The 19355-nt window shown below is 35.2% G+C and overlaps 1 protein-coding gene across 1 annotated transcript in view; it reads right to left on the bottom strand.

Annotated features, from left to right (window-relative positions):
• Positions 1–9581: 9581 nt before the first annotated feature.
• The window catches only part of LOC107715873 (carbonic anhydrase 14-like), an 11070-nt gene continuing 1296 nt past the window's right edge, over positions 9582–19355 (bottom strand). The window contains exons 2-11 of the mRNA XM_016522103.1: positions 17502–17534; positions 15594–15764; positions 14068–14210; positions 13807–13899; positions 12303–12369; positions 12055–12212; positions 11848–11974; positions 10724–10780; positions 10136–10229; positions 9582–9986 (exon numbers count right to left, since the gene is read on the bottom strand). Of these exons, the coding sequence (XP_016377589.1) occupies positions 9899–9986; positions 10136–10229; positions 10724–10780; positions 11848–11974; positions 12055–12212; positions 12303–12369; positions 13807–13899; positions 14068–14210; positions 15594–15764; positions 17502–17534 (1031 nt within the window). The 3' untranslated portion in view covers positions 9582–9898. The remainder of the gene's footprint in view (positions 9987–10135; positions 10230–10723; positions 10781–11847; positions 11975–12054; positions 12213–12302; positions 12370–13806; positions 13900–14067; positions 14211–15593; positions 15765–17501; positions 17535–19355) is intronic.

Here is a 19355-nt window from a genome sequence, read left to right as displayed (position 1 = left end):
AAGAGAAAGGAAAACTTGAAATCGCATCATATGACCCCTTTAAGATTTTTTTTTGTTTTGTTTTCCAAGAGCTGTACATAGGAACATTCTTACAAACTTCTGTTTTTTTTTTTTTTTTTGAGAACTTAAGATTCAATTCTAAGAACATAATTTTTTGTCTTGGAAATACATTGACAGGTTATGGTGTTATCTGATTATATGGCAGTTCTTGCCATAGGCTCAGATCAGCTGCAGAAATAATCATACTGTAATAATCATAATAAGCATGCGCACTATTTTCATTGAGAATGAGAATTTAGGACACGCTATTGCATTTTTTTATACACCATGAATTTGAAATAGTTATTTGTAAAGAACCTGTCTGAAGATGTAGCGGTCTGTTGCATTGATTTGCACAGGCTTTATTGCGCTTTCTCAATAGTGAATGTGTCCTGCATCTGTCTTGAGTTTTATTTTTACCACTAAAAATTATGTTTCAATTATAAAATTAAAAATATGAGTTGAGTTTCTACTGAATTTGGAACTCGTAAAAAGTCTTTAGGAGCTTATTTACATTGATTTGTGAGAAGATTCTTTTATGTGTTGTCTAAAGAAAAAAGATAAGAATGTATGGTAACACTTTAGTATAAGGACCAATTCTCACTATTAACTAACAGCTTATTAGCATGCCTATTATTAAGATATTGCCTGTTTATTAGTGTTTATGAAGCACATATTCTGCATGAGCATATTCTACATCCCTAATACCTAAACTTAACTACCTTACTAACTATTAATAAGCAGCTAATTAGGAGATTATTGAGGCAAAAGTCGTAGCTAATGGTTTATTAATAGCGAGAATTGGACATTTAAAATAAAGTGTGATTCTTGTGAAATGTTGGCATCACTTTACATTAAGTTCCTATTTTGTTAATGCAAAACTAGCAATGAGTAATGTATTTTAAAGCTTTTTTTTTTTGGTAATGTCAGTAAAAATAAAATCGCATTGACAAATTATAGCAGGTACAATTTTTGATTTAAAAAATGCATTAGAAAATTATGAAATTAACATTGACCAATATTAATAAAGGATGTATACGTATTGGTTATTGTTTGTTCATGTATACTAATGTAGTTAACTAATGTCAACAAATTAAACCTTAATTTTAAGGTTCAATTCTCGCTTATAACAAACCATTAACTATTTGTTTCAATAACTCCTAATTAGCTGCTTATTAATAGTTAGTAAGGTAGAATATGCTTATGCAGAATATGTGCTTTATAAACAGTAATAAACAGCCAATATGTTAATAACAGGCATGTTAATAAACAACTAGTTTATAGTGAGAATTGGTCCCTATACTAAAGTGTTACCAAACTTGTAAGGTTTTTGGGAATACAACATATTCTCAACTTTATTCTTAAAGCAACTCTATGTAGTTTAGTGTATTTAAGTATCTTTGGAGCCCCCTACAATTAAGTGAGTGATTAGTGGATCGTTGTACACGTGCATGAGAGAGAAACACAAGTCTTTCTGCTTGTTAGACGCCAGTCTACCATATTTCAAGGTAGAAAAAAACTACCAGTTCTGAAGAATTTTACTCTTAAGGATCTTTCATGAATCCAGCCCCTGTCCTTTTTCTAAAGACTGTCTTTCAAAGGTGTCTGTGTCTAATATTCCCACAGGTCAATGCAGTACTGTACCACACATTTCCAGGCCCTTGAAAAGCTCTTGTCTGTCTAACTGTGTCTGCTCTTGGTTGTGTCTGCAGGCAGGAAAGCTGAGGGGGAATCTTCATAAGATGGTTTTTGTCATGCCTAGCGAGATCTAGGACGACAGATGGGCTGAGTCTGCTGCTCGAGTGAATGGCAGCGCTTTGTGAAGAGCACAATCACCAGCTCAGACCCCGAGGGGATCCAGACACGTCCCCTCCAGCATCAGCGATCTCTTCGGGCTGTCACAGAAACACTGTAAATAGCTTGATCTGAATGCAAATCAATAAGACAGATCTCTAATATTATTCTGTTTTAAAAGCATCATTGTCCAGCTCTTCTTGTGAATGTTTGTGGTTTTGAGTTTTATTTGCCTGATGTCCTGTACGTTCTGAATGAAGCCGCTTTGAGGGGACGAGCGATCAAACAGAGCACCAGTTTCACCCTCTTTTACTCATGTTATCATTATTACACACATACATGTGTAAAGTCCAGAGCATTTCCAGTTACTGCCATTAAAACCCTGAAGAGTTTTCAGAACAGCTTTGTACATTTTGAAACACATTATATGTCTTGTTGACTTATTCAAACAGAACAAATGTCTTAATCATTTCGGTGTAATTATGCAGGACAGATTGATGCTTGGTGATCATCTTTCATCAGCATAGTCTGTTGTTTGTAGCTCATTTGATCAGTAGAGAACAGGAATCACAAAGCAACTGAAAAACTGCATTTTCAATATATTTCTGACAATTGAATGCAACCTTTACATATCCAACAGAATCTTCTGTTCATGTTAATATGTGACCCTGGAGCACAAAAGCAGTCTTAAGTCGCTGGGGTATATTTGTAGCAATAGCCAACAATACATTATATGGGTCAAAATTAAAGTTTTTCTTTTATGCCAAAAATCATTAGGATATTAAGTAAAGATCATGTCCCATGAAGATATTTTGTAAATTTCCTACTGTAAATATATCAAAACTTAATTTTTGATTAGTAATATGCATTGCTAAGAACTTCATTTGGACAACTTTAAAGATGATTTTCTCAATATTTAGATTTTTTTGCACCCTCAGATTCCAGATTTTCGGCCAAATATTGTCCTATTCTAACAAACCATACATCAATGGAAAGCTCATTTGTTTAGCTTTCAGATGATGTATAAATCTCAATTTCAAAAAAATGGCTGGTTCTGTGGTCCAGGGTCACATATGTGCTTCAGAGCTGGTGCTGGGCCTGTCGGCCGAGTGGTCATCACAGTTGTAGTTATCTGACACTTACTCTATGCTGCTGTATGTAGATCCACACTTGTCTTCTCAGTGAGTTACACTAACATAGCTTTAATTCCTAACCCAGCACACTAACATCACTGCGTTTACTTACACATTACCCGTTTTCCAGTCTGTTAGCCTTAAAACGCATCCAGCACACGCTCATTACGGTACATGACAGACCACAGTGCAGTTCACTCTTAAAAATAAAGGTGCTCACAGCGATGCCATAGAAGAACCATTTTTGGTTCCACAAAGAACCATTCAGTCAAGAACCATCTCTTTCTTACCTTTTTATAATCTGAAGAACCTTCTTTTGCCACAACGAAACAGAAAGCTTCTTCAGATGTTTAAGGTTCTTTTTGGAACCATTTATACAAAAAAGGTTCTTCTATGGCATCTTGAAGCACTTTTATTTTTACGAGTGTAATTCTCAACACCCAAGATCATGTCTCATTTATCTTGTACTTGCAGAGTAAGTCCAACAAGGGCATGAGACTCACAGGAATTTGCCGTTGACGTGTGAGCTCCTGAGCAGCCGCTGCTCTGAGTCCTCGCGGTCGATCTTGCCATGGAACCACGGCATCTTCTCATGAGCCGTTGTGGAGATGAGTTTCTCCAGCTGAGGCCTCTGGCTGATGATAGCCTGCTCCAGAGCCGAACCCTGCCACACCACAATATATAATAATACATCAGGAATAGCTAATAAACTGCTCCTGTCTTATACCAAAAATGTGCTTTTATGGTTTGTTTAATGCAGCACAGGGGTGGCATAAACGTATTCACAATTGCAGCAAATGTTCAAAAGTTGACTGCAACAAAAACAAAATGTGTGAAGGTTGCTGTGACGAGTGAAACATGAAATATGCACAACTTCTTTTATTCTCGTAATCTCACATAACTTCTGACTATTCAACAAGAAAAAAGTAAGCTGGGACTTTATCTATTAGGAACTGGGTGAAAATAGATGTAAAAATGTGTATTATTTATATAAGATGTTCACTAATTTCATTAAATTTCAGTAAAATTTTCAGACTGAAATAGTATTTTCTCATAAAATATACTCTGTAAATAGTCAATTTTTACAGTGTACCCATGAGCAAGGTGATTGGAGGGGATTTGCTGGAAAAGTAAGGATGATTTGAAACGTAAGCCAAAAAAGAAAGTTGTTTCATGCACAAGAAGACAAAGAAACATATAGTAAATACATGAGCTCAATGCTCTATTTAAGCAATTGTCTCTGAGCATAACTGAAGTCTCAAATACCAAACTCATGAGAAAGCATAACTATTTAACGTTTCGGCGCATTTGTACAATTCATAAAAAAAGTATTCAGAAATAAAGTAAGCATGAAGGTCAGCCTGAACCTAACCATCGGTGGAGCACAAGCAGATTGTATTGTATGAAAATATACAAAAGACATTGTACAAACTCATACAAGTTCACCAAAAAAGTTAGAGTACAGTATGACTCGCCATGCAAGTGTGTTGCAAACCCTAAAAGCTTTCTGAGTTATGAAAGAGCAACTTCTGAGAAATTAAGGTTACACTTTGTTTTAAGCTGTCCTTGTTACGGTGTAATTATACATTTAAGTACTGAGTAATATTAATTAACTACATATATTTTCTACTCTAATGAGAGTTAGTAGATATGTAGGTGCAATATTACTTATAGTCAAGAACCGTCTCTTTCTTACCTTTTTATAATCTGAAGAACCTTCTTTCGCCACAACGAAACAGAAAGCTTCTTCAGATGTTAGTTAAAGGTTCTTTATGGAACCATTTAGACAAAAAAGCATCGTGAAGCACCTTTATTTTTACGAGTGTTGCAGCGGTTCTGTGTTGATGCAGCGTTCAGGTTTGTTTCTCTGGATGTTGGCAGCTCCTCAGTAACCACTAGCGTTCGGTGTGCTTCTGTGTTAATGTATTGCGTTCTGTACTCCTCCTCTGTGTCTGTATGCGAGTTTTTTTCTGGTCTACATTTGTCATCCAGTGTTAAAGCTGTGCAGATGGAGCTCTCGTCATGTTCTGTATATTGGACACAATAACTCGGTGCTTTCCTGAATTTAAATTACAAAAGGACTTCTTGTAATTATCTAACATTTTAATGCTGCTTTATAAAGTTTCTATGAATACGACGTGCCAAACAGGGAATCAGATTGCTGTTCATATGCAAAATTGATTTGACAAAAAGATTAAAAACACCCTGTTAATCATTTCATGGAGTTATTTGGGGGAAGCAAAATATTTAGAAGATATGGTACACATTTATGTGGATCATAAATCTAGATTTGAATCCATAAGTTAATGTTTTCATATGGTTAGGAGGATTTTTGTGGTGCATTGCACAAGAACGTCCAATTTATTAACATTAGTAAATGCCTTGGGTATCATCATGTGCACAGCAGATTAAAGGGATAGTTCACCCAAAAATGACAATTATGTTATCATTTGCTCACCATCAAGTTGTTCCAAACCTGTTTGAGTTTATGTTGAATGTAAAAAACAATAGTTTGAAGAATGTGGGTAAGTTGCTGGTTCCCATTGACTTCCATAGTATGGAAAAAAAACTCTTTGGTTACCAACATTCTCCAAAATATCTACTATCCAAAATAGAAAGAAACCCAGTCACACTTTAAGGTTCAATTCTCACCATTAACTATGGCTTTTACCTTAATTAACTGCTGCTTATTAATAGTTAGTAAGGTAGTTGTTAAGTTTAAGTATTGTATAGGATTAGAGATGCAGAATATGTGCTTTATAAGCACTAATAAACAGCCAATATGTTAATAATAGGCATGCTAATAAGCAACTCGTTAATAGTGAGAATCGGTCCCTATGCTAAAGTGTTTCCAGAAACTCGTACAGGTTTAGAACAATATGAGGATGAGTAAATGATGACAGAATTATCATTTGTAGGAGAACTATCCCTTTAATTTTAATTTGTAAACATTTTTTGGTAATTGACATTAACCAAATAAATGCTGTAAAATCACTGTTTTAGCAGTTAGCTATTGCATTAACTCACGTTAATGTACAAAGTGTTACCGGTATTTGTGGCTTTTAGGCTCTCAGTCATGTGACCTCTGCCCTTTAGTAAATATCTTACTGAAATGTGAGAACTGACCCCCTGACCTGCCGAATGCATTGGATTGCATGCTTCACAGTCAGTCTTCAAAAGAATTGTGTTGAAATACACACCTCTACATGACCTGTCATGACTTATATATAACACAAGTTAACTCATGGATTTTCCAGATTCAAAGTTTAATGGTCTTAAACATTGCTGGTGCTGACAGGAATCCTCGAGTGAATGTTTAGTCTTCTGGGCCATGTTTGATACATACATGCAGTAAAGAACGGTCTGTTCTGAGAGACATGGACTGAAAACAACACGGCTTCACAAACTCATTATACACTTACAATTTTGAAGTTGTATGTCAAGACTAAAATATAGTTTCTGAAGTCTCGTGTCAGATGACTGGAGAGAGAGAGGCAGTGGTCACGATCTGTGTAATATATAAATGAATGGCTGTGGTTTGACAGTCTATCTACATGTAAACTAGGTTCTGCTCAGATACTGTAACCATTATACATCTTGTAGGTGGATGAATAATATGTTATGATTAATTTCCTCAATACAATGGAAAAAAAACAGCAAAATGAAAAAAAAAAATGTATGTACTTAAAACTCCAGACACATACACACCAGGGCAAAAAAAAAAAAGTGGACCAAAAGTGTATGCAGCAATTTCTACTAATTTGCAAACAATTTATTCCAAATTCTCACACTGAAGACAAACAAGACAAAACAAGTTTCTGAATAAATATGTGGTTTATGATACAGTAACAGAGGTTTGATCTATGTCTTGTTCAACGGCAGCTGGTTTATAAATAACATTTTGCTTGGAGTCTTTTTTAAACCTGTAGAGAAAAAGAGACAGAAGTGAAACATGTTTAGCCTTTTGTGCTGCGTGTCTGCTTTCTGAAAGCAGAGAGAATTAAAAGTGTACAAACAAATACTAATTAAGTCAAATGAAGTGGTGATGAATCAGAGATGGATATGAACGTACTTTGAGTACTTTTTCCTCTGTCCATATGTGTAGACGGAGAAGACCAGCAACGTGACGGCAAACAGAACCCCAAAGATAATCGCCAGAATGTGTCCTGTGGGGAAACAACAACCTTTAAACGTGTTTATATTGTGTTCATATTACTGTCACACACAGAGAGCTTCAGTAAGGAAGGAAAATGGAAAATAAAACCACGTTAGCAGCACTATGAAACAGACAAAATTAAAGCTGCAGTCCGTAACTTTTGGCGCTCTAGCGGTTAATAAACAGAACTGCGTGCGTCTGGCGGAAGAACATTGTAGCCGGCGCTACTTCACTCTGTTTATGTCTATGGCGAATCACGCAGGTACTGGGCTCCTCCGCAGCGGTACCTACCCGAACCAGTCTAAATAGTCCGAATATAAACACTTATAGGTGTACCGTAGTGATTCAGGACAAGCCAAAAACACAGTTTGGAAAATGGATTCATGGTGTACTCGCTTATTATATAAATTTTGTACATTTTGAACACAAAAAAGTTACGGACTGCAGCTTTAACACAAGAGGAAGTATCCTGCTGTAGATATACAGTAAATTATACATTCTTACCGTTAGATTCCATTATATTGCTGTCTTGTGTTTCAGATGGTGGAGCTTCACTGGCTACTGTAAAACACAACACAAAATATACATACAGTAATACATATTGATTGTACAATACAGATTGTTTCAACAGGAAATAAACACGTAACAACAAATTAACTTTCTGCTCTACAGAAGACAATGGTGTCCTTATTCTGCTCAAGTTAATTCAGTGTCAGTGTTTCAAAGTGTCTTTATCTGGTTCTATTCAGTTTAAATCCGAGTGTGTCAGTGCAGTTAAACTGAATATTAACTTGAAGTAATTGGCATTGTTATAAATACAAAATATTAAACCAAGTGACATTTAGATGTTTGTTGGGTTCAAAAAATAAAACGGTAGTTATGGAACCACTTTATATCAAATGTCTTTAACTGCTTACATACTTATTGTATATACACGTTGCATTGTACAGACGATTTTTAAAGTACTTGCATGCAATTTCAAAATAATTACACAACTCGTATGCCAAACTTAAAAACCCAATCCGCCTTGCTTAATCTGTTTATGTATTGTAATATGTTTGTATGTTTCTCAGGGGATATTAATTCTCCTGCCTGGCTGTTATTGAAAATAAGAACCTGTTCTTAATTGACTTGCCTGGTTAAATAAAGGTTACATTATTGAACCTTTATAATAATAAAAGGATAAAGATACAGGAAAATAGAAACAACATTTTTTTCCCCAACCCTGAGTTATACAAACCAAAAAAAATGGGCCCCTCAATACATAATTATAGACTGTATGTCAATTATGTACAAAATGAACTTAGAATCAGAGTTTAGAAACAAAAAATAAAAACAATCTCCCATGTACAGTGTACACATCCGCTAACATTTTTGTAGATCAATGTGTACTGTATGCACAATGATTACATATGCCTAATTTGATAATGTAACCTTTTTGTGTTTCTAGTAAAAAGATATTCAGACATTTTCATAATTACGATTTCAAACACATAATGGGGCCACTGTAAACTGCAGCAGGTATAAACCTGATTGTGCTGCAGTTTACAGTGGCCCCATGATGTGTTTGAAATCGTAATTATTTCAAACACTAAAGAGCTAAAAGGCCTAATACAGACTGTACATACTTCTTGCAGTGAATCCTGTGTGGAAAGATGCCAGCACGTTTCTCCCATGCAGAAGTTGTGGAGCTCTGAAGTTTTTGGACAAAAGCTTGTTGTGTTCAGTTTTCAATGTGTCCTCCAAGGCTGCTAGCTAACAAAAGAAAAACCAGACTGATTTAGATCCGCGAGTGCTATAAATGACGTGATGCTCTCTTGTGAGAATAGTCTGACCTGTCTTCTTGAGACTCTGATTGAGTCGTTGAACAAAGTCCAGCTGACCGTCTGAAAGCACGGAGGGGTCGTGAGGGACCCGCTGTACCTATAAAACCTGTCCAAGCTGTCTGGCAGTAGATGGCGCACATTAAAACCAGGAATCTCAGTGTCTGACTCTGAAAAGAAGACCATCAGCTCAGGTTGGATGATAATCATCAGTGCTTTATGCTTGACGTTTTCTTTGTTGACAGTTATTAGATTCTTACCCTCAATGCTGATGTCTGTTAACGCAGACAGGATCTTCTCATAGTTGTCATTGTCATGGAGGCCGATCTGTTGAAATGTATTGCAAGGACTTTATTGGGACTGACCAAACCGCATTCTTTTACTGCAGCCAGAAGGTTTTAGTTAAACTACTTACACCTATGAATCCTCCTAACACTGCCAATCCATCAGCTTTACTACCAGCCTCAATGAGATCTGCATATTTGGAGTTATAATGAACCACGTGGATCTGAGGAATGAGGAAATTGTTGTAGCATGTGTTTATGCAATATGTCACACATTATGCAGTTCACTCATGTCCCAGAAAGACTGGGCCAGTAACATGATCTCTAAATGGTAAAACGTAATCGTGTAATATATAAATGAATGGCTGTGGTTTGACAGTCTATCTACATGTAAACTAGGTTCTGCTCAGATACTGTAACCATTATACATCTTGTAGGTGGATGAATAATATGTTATGATTAATTTCCTCAATACAATGGAAAAAAAACAGCAAAATGAAAAAAAAAAATGTATGTACTTAAAACTCCAGACACATACACACCAGGGCAAAAAAAAAAAAGTGGACCAAAAGTGTATGCAGCAATTTCTACTAATTTGCAAACAATTTATTCCAAATTCTCACACTGAAGACAAACAAGACAAAACAAGTTTCTGAATAAATATGTGGTTTATGATACAGTAACAGAGGTTTGATCTATGTCTTGTTCAACGGCAGCTGGTTTATAAATAACATTTTGCTTGGAGTCTTTTTTAAACCTGTAGAGAAAAAGAGACAGAAGTGAAACATGTTTAGCCTTTTGTGCTGCGTGTCTGCTTTCTGAAAGCAGAGAGAATTAAAAGTGTACAAACAAATACTAATTAAGTCAAATGAAGTGGTGATGAATCAGAGATGGATATGAACGTACTTTGAGTACTTTTTCCTCTGTCCATATGTGTAGACGGAGAAGACCAGCAACGTGACGGCAAACAGAACCCCAAAGATAATCGCCAGAATGTGTCCTGTGGGGAAACAACAACCTTTAAACGTGTTTATATTGTGTTCATATTACTGTCACACACAGAGAGCTTCAGTAAGGAAGGAAAATGGAAAATAAAACCACGTTAGCAGCACTATGAAACAGACAAAATTAAAGCTGCAGTCCGTAACTTTTGGCGCTCTAGCGGTTAATAAACAGAACTGCGTGCGTCTGGCGGAAGAACATTGTAGCCGGCGCTACTTCACTCTGTTTATGTCTATGGCGAATCACGCAGGTACTGGGCTCCTCCGCAGCGGTACCTACCCGAACCAGTCTAAATAGTCCGAATATAAACACTTATAGGTGTACCGTAGTGATTCAGGACAAGCCAAAAACACAGTTTGGAAAATGGATTCATGGTGTACTCGCTTATTATATAAATTTTGTACATTTTGAACACAAAAAAGTTACGGACTGCAGCTTTAACACAAGAGGAAGTATCCTGCTGTAGATATACAGTAAATTATACATTCTTACCGTTAGATTCCATTATATTGCTGTCTTGTGTTTCAGATGGTGGAGCTTCACTGGCTACTGTAAAACACAACACAAAATATACATACAGTAATACATATTGATTGTACAATACAGATTGTTTCAACAGGAAATAAACACGTAACAACAAATTAACTTTATGCTCTACAGAAGACAATGGTGTCCTTATTCTGCTCAAGTTAATTCAGTGTCAGTGTTTCAAAGTGTCTTTATCTGGTTCTATTCAGTTTAAATCCGAGTGTGTCAGTGCAGTTAAACTGAATATTAACTTGAAGTAATTGGCATTGTTATAAATACAAAATATTAAACCAAGTGACATTTAGATGTTTGTTGGGTTCAAAAAATAAAACGGTAGGTATGGAACCACTTTATATCAAATGTCTTTAACTGCTTACATACTTATTGTATATAGACGTTGCATTGTACAGACGATTTTAAAAGTACTTGCATGCAATTTCAAAATAATTACACAACTCGTATGCCAAACTTAAAAACCCAATCCGCCTTGCTTAATCTGTTTATGTATTGTAATATGTTTGTATGTTTCTCAGGGGATATTAATTCTCCTGCCTGGCTGTTATTGAAAATAAGAACCTGTTCTTAATTGACTTGCCTGGTTAAATAAAGGTTACATTATTGAACCTTTATAATAATAAAAGGATAAAGATACAGGAAAATAGAAACAACATTTTTTCCCCCAACCCTGAGTTATACAAACCAAAAAAAATGGGCCCCTCAATACATAATTATAGACTGTATGTCAATTATGTACAAAATGAACTTAGAATCAGAGTTTAGAAACAAAAAATAAAAACAATCTCCCATGTACAGTGTACACATCCGCTAACATTTTTGTAGATCAATGTGTACTGTATGCACAATGATTACATATGCCTAATTTGATAATGTAACCTTTTTGTGTTTCTAGTAAAAAGATATTCAGACATTTTCATAATTACGATTTCAAACACATAATGGGGCCACTGTAAACTGCAGCAGGTATAAACCTGATTGTGCTGCAGTTTACAGTGGCCCCATGATGTGTTTGAAATCGTAATTATTTCAAACACTAAAGAGCTAAAAGGCCTAATACAGACTGTACATACTTCTTGCAGTGAATCCTGTGTGGAAAGATGCCAGCACGTTTCTCCCATGCAGAAGTTGTGGAGCTCTGAAGTTTTTGGACAAAAGCTTGTTGTGTTCAGTTTTCAATGTGTCCTCCAAGGCTGCTAGCTAACAAAAGAAAAACCAGACTGATTTAGATCCGCGAGTGCTATAAATGACGTGATGCTCTCTTGTGAGAATAGTCTGACCTGTCTTCTTGAGACTCTGATTGAGTCGTTGAACAAAGTCCAGCTGACCGTCTGAAAGCACGGAGGGGTCGTGAGGGACCCGCTGTACCTATAAAACCTGTCCAAGCTGTCTGGCAGTAGATGGCGCACATTAAAACCAGGAATCTCAGTGTCTGACTCTGAAAAGAAGACCATCAGCTCAGGTTGGATGATAATCATCAGTGCTTTATGCTTGACGTTTTCTTTGTTGACAGTTATTAGATTCTTACCCTCAATGCTGATGTCTGTTAACGCAGACAGGATCTTCTCATAGTTGTCATTGTCATGAAGGCCAATCTGTTGAGGAAAAAGTCAAAAGGAAATACTAACAAATGTATTGCAAAGACTTTATTGGGAGTGATCAAACCCTATGGAAGCCTGTTTCCGCCACTGAAAAAAAAAAAAAAAAGGTTATTGCGACTTTTTATCTCGCAATTCTGACTTTTTTCACAGGGATTGTGAGATAAAAACGAGTTAAAGTCCAATTTTGGAGGGGGGGGGTGACTGATATGTTCTCAGAAGTGCGAGTTTATATCTCACTATTCTGACTTTATATCTCACTATTCTGACTTTATAACTCACTATTCTGACTTTATATCTCACTATTCTGACTTTATAACTCACTATTCTGACTTTATATCTCACTATTCTGACTTTATAACTCACTATTCTGACTTTATATCTCACTATTCTGACTTTATAACTCACTATTCTGACTTTATATCTCACTATTCTGACTTTATAACTCACTATTCTGACTTTATATCTCACTATTCTGACTTTATAACTCACTATTCTGACTTTATATCTCACTATTCTGACTTTATAACTCACTATTCTGACTTTATATCTCACTATTCTGACTTTATAACTCACTATTCTGACTTTATATCTCACTATTCTGACTTTATAACTCACTATTCTGACTTTATATCTCACTATTCTGACTTTATAACTCACTATTCTGACTTTATATCTCACTATTCTGACTTTATAACTCACTATTCTGACTTTATATCTCACTATTCTGACTTTATAACTCACAATTCTGACTTTATATCTCACTATTCTGACTTTATATCTCAATATTCTGACTTTATAACTCACAGTTCTGACTTTTTTTTCTCAGAATTGCGTGATATAGGCTAAACTCGCAATTACATGTTATAATGTCAGAATAGCAAGATATAAACTGGCAATTCTGAGGGAAAAAGTCAGAACTGTGAGTTTTCTGACTTTATAACTCACTATTCTGACTTTATATCTCACAATTCTGACTTTATATCTCACTATTCTGACTTTATAACTCACTATTCTGACTTTATATCTCACTATTCTGACTTTATATCTCACTATTCTGACTTTATAACTCACAGTTCTGACTTTTTTTTCTCGGAATTGCATGATATAGGCTAAACTCGCAATTACGTGTTATAATGTCAGAATAGCAAGATATAAACTGGCAATTCTGAGGGAAAAAGTCAGAACTGTGAGTTTATATCTCGCAGTTCTGACTTCATTTCTCTGAATCTCTGAATGGCGACTTTATGTCTCGCAATTGTGAGTTTACATCACGCAGTTCTGAGAAAAAAAGTCAGAACTGCGAGATAAAAAGTCGCAATTACCTTTTTTTTTAAATTATTACTCAGTGGCGGAAACGGACTTCCATACAAACCATATTCTTTTACTTGGAAAACTTTACTGCAGCCAGAAGGTTGTAGTTGAAAGACTTACACCTATGAATCCTCCTAACACTGCCAACCCATCCGCTTTAGTAGCAGCCTCAGCGAGATTTGCGTATCTGGAGTTATAATGAACCACGTGGATCTGAGGAATGAGGAAACTGCGGTAGCAAGTGTTTATGCAATATGTCACACATTATGCAGTTTTTATAATCACTCATGTTCCAGAAAGGCTGGGCCCAACAACATGATCTCTGAATGGGTGGCTGTATAGAGAGACCATTAAACCGTGTGTTTCTTCATCTCAGCTCACCTCAGCAGGGAAATGGACATGATCTATGGTGTGCTCTGAGCCAGGGACCTCTGTAGTTCCCCAGTGGAAGTGAAGCTGGGCTGCGACGTAAACATGATCGAATCCCCTCATGATACGCATGCTGCTCTGCAGACTCAGCTGCACTGACGCAAGAACAGAAACAACATGCTTTCAGATAACTTTCATTTCTGAAATTAAAGTAAGGTCATGTAATTATGTAATTTAAGTCAGCAACAAAAACAAATGGTCAATAAAATCAATAAACTGTATTTGTATTTTAAGCATTTTTTAAAGCCACTCTTTAAAACAGTAAATTTTTGGTCATTTTATCAGTTAAAGTATAAAACTGGCTTTCTGCATGCATGATTTTATTTTTATTTTTTTTTTGACAATCATTTACTCAATAAATTTGATGAAATACACTCATTCCTACAAGAATGAAACATGATTAAGTCATTGAATCACTCACTCAACTGATTCTTTCAAAAACCACAATCATTAAGAAATAAAACACCGCTATTGCTCAAAGATACAATGATTGATTCTGTTTTGACTTCATTTTTAACAATTATTTTTGGTGAAGCAAAAATACACAAAGTAGCTGGCAATATTCTGTCTAAAATTTTAATTAGTCAATTTTACCGTCTTGTTTGTTGAAAAGCAACAGCATGAAAGAAGGTCATACTTTCGTTTGGGGACCTACTCTCACTATTAACTATTAACTATGACCTTTGCCTCAAAAAACTAATTTGCTGCTTATTAATAGTTAGTAAGGTAGTTGTTAAGTTTAGGTATGGGTCGGATTATGGGATCTAAAATATGACATTAATGTGCTTCATAAGTACTATAAACTGCCAATCTGCTAGTAATATGCATGCTAATAAGCAACTAGTTAATAGTGAGAACTGGTCCTTAAATTAAAGTGTTACTTAAAGCATTGTACTTAACATGCTGTTTCATTATCTTAATGTTTGTTGCATGGGAGAGGTTTAACAAAAAAGGAGACCTGTGCCAACTAACAATAGTCTCCTCTTTAATCATCAAAATCTATTAACTATGGCTTTTGCCTCAATAAACTCCTAATTTGCTACTTATTAATAGTAAGGTCTAAAAGGGATCTAAAATATGGTCATGCAGAATAAGGCATTAATATGCACTCTATAAGTACTAATAAACTGCCAATCTGCTAGTAATATGCATGCTAATAAGCAACTAGTTAATAGTGAGAACTGGTCCTTAAATTAAAGTGTTACTTAAAGCATTGTACTTAACATGCTGTTTCATTATCTTAATGTTTGTTGCATGGGAGAGGTTTAACAAAAAAGGAGACCTGTGCCAACTAACAATAGTCTCCTCTTTAATCATCAAAATACACAAAACTGGAACCGTCCTTGTTTTTTTTATTTGTATTTCACAAATATGTAATAACAGTCGAACTAGAGTAATTTGCTGCTGTGGTGTGAACAGTTCAATACGAGTCTTGTGTAAGATGATCTTGTGTTTGGTGTGAAAGGGCCTCGACTCACATGTGTGTCCGTTGTTGGTGAGGGTAAGAGCGGGAGAGCCGGCGAGATCATAACCCTCCAGTTTAATGGGAGGCAGATTGGGCTCATAGAAAACCTTATGAGTGTCTATGTTGATTGGAGACTGAGCTTTTCCACTACAGTGTTCAAACACAGATAACCACGCGTCCTGATCTGACCGAGACAAAGAAATCATTGACATGCAACAGCCTTAACAATACCAGTTTATTTAAAAGTTTTACCATGATGGTGTTTGGTGTTTGTGTGAATGACACTGTGCACCTTCTATATATTATTTAAAAGATGCTTGTGATAGGCTTTGGTTCATCATGTGACTTTCTCATCGCCACCTGCTTTTGGTGGTTATCAGTGTATTACAAAGGTACAAAACATATTTCAGTACTTCAATAGGTTGGTATATTAACATTATATCAGTTAATGAAATGACGGTATTTAACTGTAAATTGAAGTTAAACCCGTAAAACCTAAAGCGTTGCTACTTACGGTAAAATTCCGGCAACCACAGCTGCCGTTTTTTTATCGTAAATTTTACGGAATTTTTTTTACAGTGTAACTGATGACATTTTTACGCAACAAATTTTATTTGTATAGTGCCTTTAAAAAAAATCCAAGGCCATTTTCCAGAGCCTGATAACAATGCATTATAATAAACATAAAAAAGCACCAGTAATAGATAAAGTAGAAACACTTTACAATAACAGTACATGAATAATCATTTACTAATGCATGTTAGTTCATGTGAATGTCAATGTACCTCAAAGTGTAATTAACACATTAACTAACAAACACGTAGTTAAAGTTGTTGTTTTTCACACATGAATTTATATGACTCATGTATTATAGGTTAGTTCTTGATTAGCTCATCATTAGCTAACCAATATTTAATTTAGGTATTAATACGTGATTATTTATTTGCCTTTATTATAAAGTGTTACCGATAAAGCTTCAGGACATTGTTGCATTGCATGAATTGCTAAGACCTCGGTTAAAATACTCACAATACAATAAGAGATTGGAAAGCTTTGAGTCTTTGGGGTGTTCATGATGGAAACACAGACTGTCAAAGGTGTGTCACAAGAACTGATACTGACGTCATAGACGCAATAAAGCAATAAACTCACGCGGAGTACAAATATGTGCAAACTAAACTAATCTTTCTGAAAAAATTTTTTAAGAGGTTTTTATATATTTTTTTCTGTTGTATTTGTTTTAGAATATTTGTTTAATATATTTATATTAAAATCATTTCATTTTATTTATACATTTAATGTCTGATTACATTTAAAATGTTTAGCTTTTGGTCCTTTAGCAGTTAGTATAAAAAGTGACTTTTTGTGTGAGTGACTGTATCATGACTGAATCATTTACTCAATACATTTCATCAGATACAGTTTCACACGGGAACAAAAAAATGTGACTGTTTATGAGTGAGTCTCTGAATCACTAGTTTTACAGTACACTGCTATATTGTACCATGTTTCACCTTCTAGATCAGTATGTTATAACACACTGTTTCAATATTCAGATTTTTTATCTACTGTTTATTTATTTGTATTAAGCACATGTTAATGTCACTTACTAGTAGTATGATTCCATCTTGACCTGATTTGAATTGGATTTTAATCAGTGAATCTGATTGCATTATTATTATTAAATGTACAAAATATTTACTCTGCTTTCTAATCTAATGAAATAAGTGCTACAAATCAAATTAATGATGTTTCCCTTCACTCACAGTATTATATCGCAGTATTACTAGGTGATGAAAGTAAGACTGTGCTAGAAATGTCTGCTATGAGCCACTAATAAGTGTGAGTTAGATACAAAACTGTATGTAAAACTCTGAGTTAAAAGTCATTGTGGGTAGTTACAGCATATGTATATATTTACCATGGTAACCCCAGTGGTGCTGATGAGAAGAACCTGTAGGAAATGGAAAGACATTGTGTCAGGGAAGTATATTGAGAAAATTGCCTTTAAAGTTGTCCAAATTAAGTCCTTAAGTTTTGATATATTTACGGTAGGAAATTTACAAAATATCTTCATGGAACATGATCTTTACTTAATATCCTAATGATTTTTGGCATAATAGAAAAATCAATAATTTTGACCCATACAATGTATTGTTGGCTATTGCTACAAATATACCCCAGCGACTTAAAGACTGGTTTTGTGCTCCAGGGTCACATTTGATCAATTGAAATTCTGGTAACTTTTCGTAAAATAAGGCTCCAAGCAGGATCCTGCTAAAGTATAACCAACTACAAATAAATTATGAAGACTATGAAGCAGAAACTTTGCTGCTTGGATCTCTAGTGAGGTGAACTTCAACAAACTTTTTAGTGTATATATAATGCCATAATAATAATAATATCAGATATTACTGTACTATGCTAACATACTGCTATAATGTTCTGTTACAGTTATGGGACAAATAGATTTCGAGCAAACCAGGCACAGGTAGATGAACGAACTGTGAGAACAGGTTTGGTCATTGTGAGACAGTAAGAACAGTATCTTTTCCGTCTTCACACACATCGGCACACTCACACAATCCCTCCTTCATCCAGCTCTGTGAATGTGACGCTTCACTGCTCACTTACATCAGCGCTAATGCTAAACTCAACCTGCTACGCTTAAAACAGAAGAATTCAAAGCTCAGGCCACTGCCAGAAAAGGCCATACGGCTGAGATTTCGAAATCTGACCAAATACAGAGCTGTCAGCACTGCAAAAAAAAAATTTTTTCAAAGTTGCAAGAAAAGCAATTGATTATTGCAGTACATTTTCCAAGAAAACACAATTTCAGTCTTTCTACTTCAGAATTTGCTGTTTCTTTGTAATTTATTGTGAAATTTATTACCAATTTCTGAGTAAAAAACACCATTGTTTTTTTCAGTTCTGGAGGTCATTCCTGGCCACATTTAACTGTTTGAGATCATAATATGAATCAGTTTGAAAGATTGTTCATCAGATCATGATACATTTAGTATATAATTCAAGTATTATTGCAACATGTAGAAGTCCTGAAAACAACAGTGAGAAATAAGAGCTAATCCATGTTGAGGAAAATAACTGCCTGACTCCATGCGTGATGCTGATATTCATAACTACATCACTCTCACATTGCATGACATTTCTAATTTCCCATATCTGCAATTTGCTGTCATTAATTTTGAAACATTTTGTCAGACAGTGGCAAGTTTGCCTCTATATAACTCTAGTTGTTGCTTTTAAAACGGTAACATATCGCTTTTTGGAAATCGGAGTTTGTATTTGTGATTTTTCATTTATTATATTATATTTAAAGTTAATTATTTTCATGTGGCAAATCTGTTTGTCCTGTATTTTCTGTTTTATACATTATTGCTATTGATGACTTCATTCCTGACGCAGAGGTAAGACGGAGGAGATTTTATTCATGTGACTGGACATTCTTTCTCATGCTCATATTTACGCATACTTACACATAGAGAGATTATCCAGCAGTTCAGAACAGTGAGCCAGTCAAAGCACAGCATATTAGCCTTTTTTGACACTTTTAGCCGTTTTACGTAGGGTAAAACACAAAAATATCCAGTTTATTTTTGATTTTTGTAATTGATAAGCTTTTCGTCAGAATCAGGATGTGTGTGTGTGTGTGTGTGTGTGTGAGTGAGTGTGTGAGAGTGTGTGTGTGTGTGTGTGTGTGTGTGTGTATGTGTGTGTGTCTGTGAGTGTGTGTGTGTGTGTGTGTGTGTGTGTG

The sequence above is a fragment of the Sinocyclocheilus rhinocerous genome, unplaced genomic scaffold (assembly GCF_001515625.1).
Source record: "Sinocyclocheilus rhinocerous isolate Xijiao unplaced genomic scaffold, SAMN03320098_v1.1 scaffold178, whole genome shotgun sequence".
Taxonomy (NCBI): domain Eukaryota; kingdom Metazoa; phylum Chordata; class Actinopteri; order Cypriniformes; family Cyprinidae; genus Sinocyclocheilus; species Sinocyclocheilus rhinocerous.
This window is presented reverse-complemented; position numbering and strand designations above follow the sequence as displayed.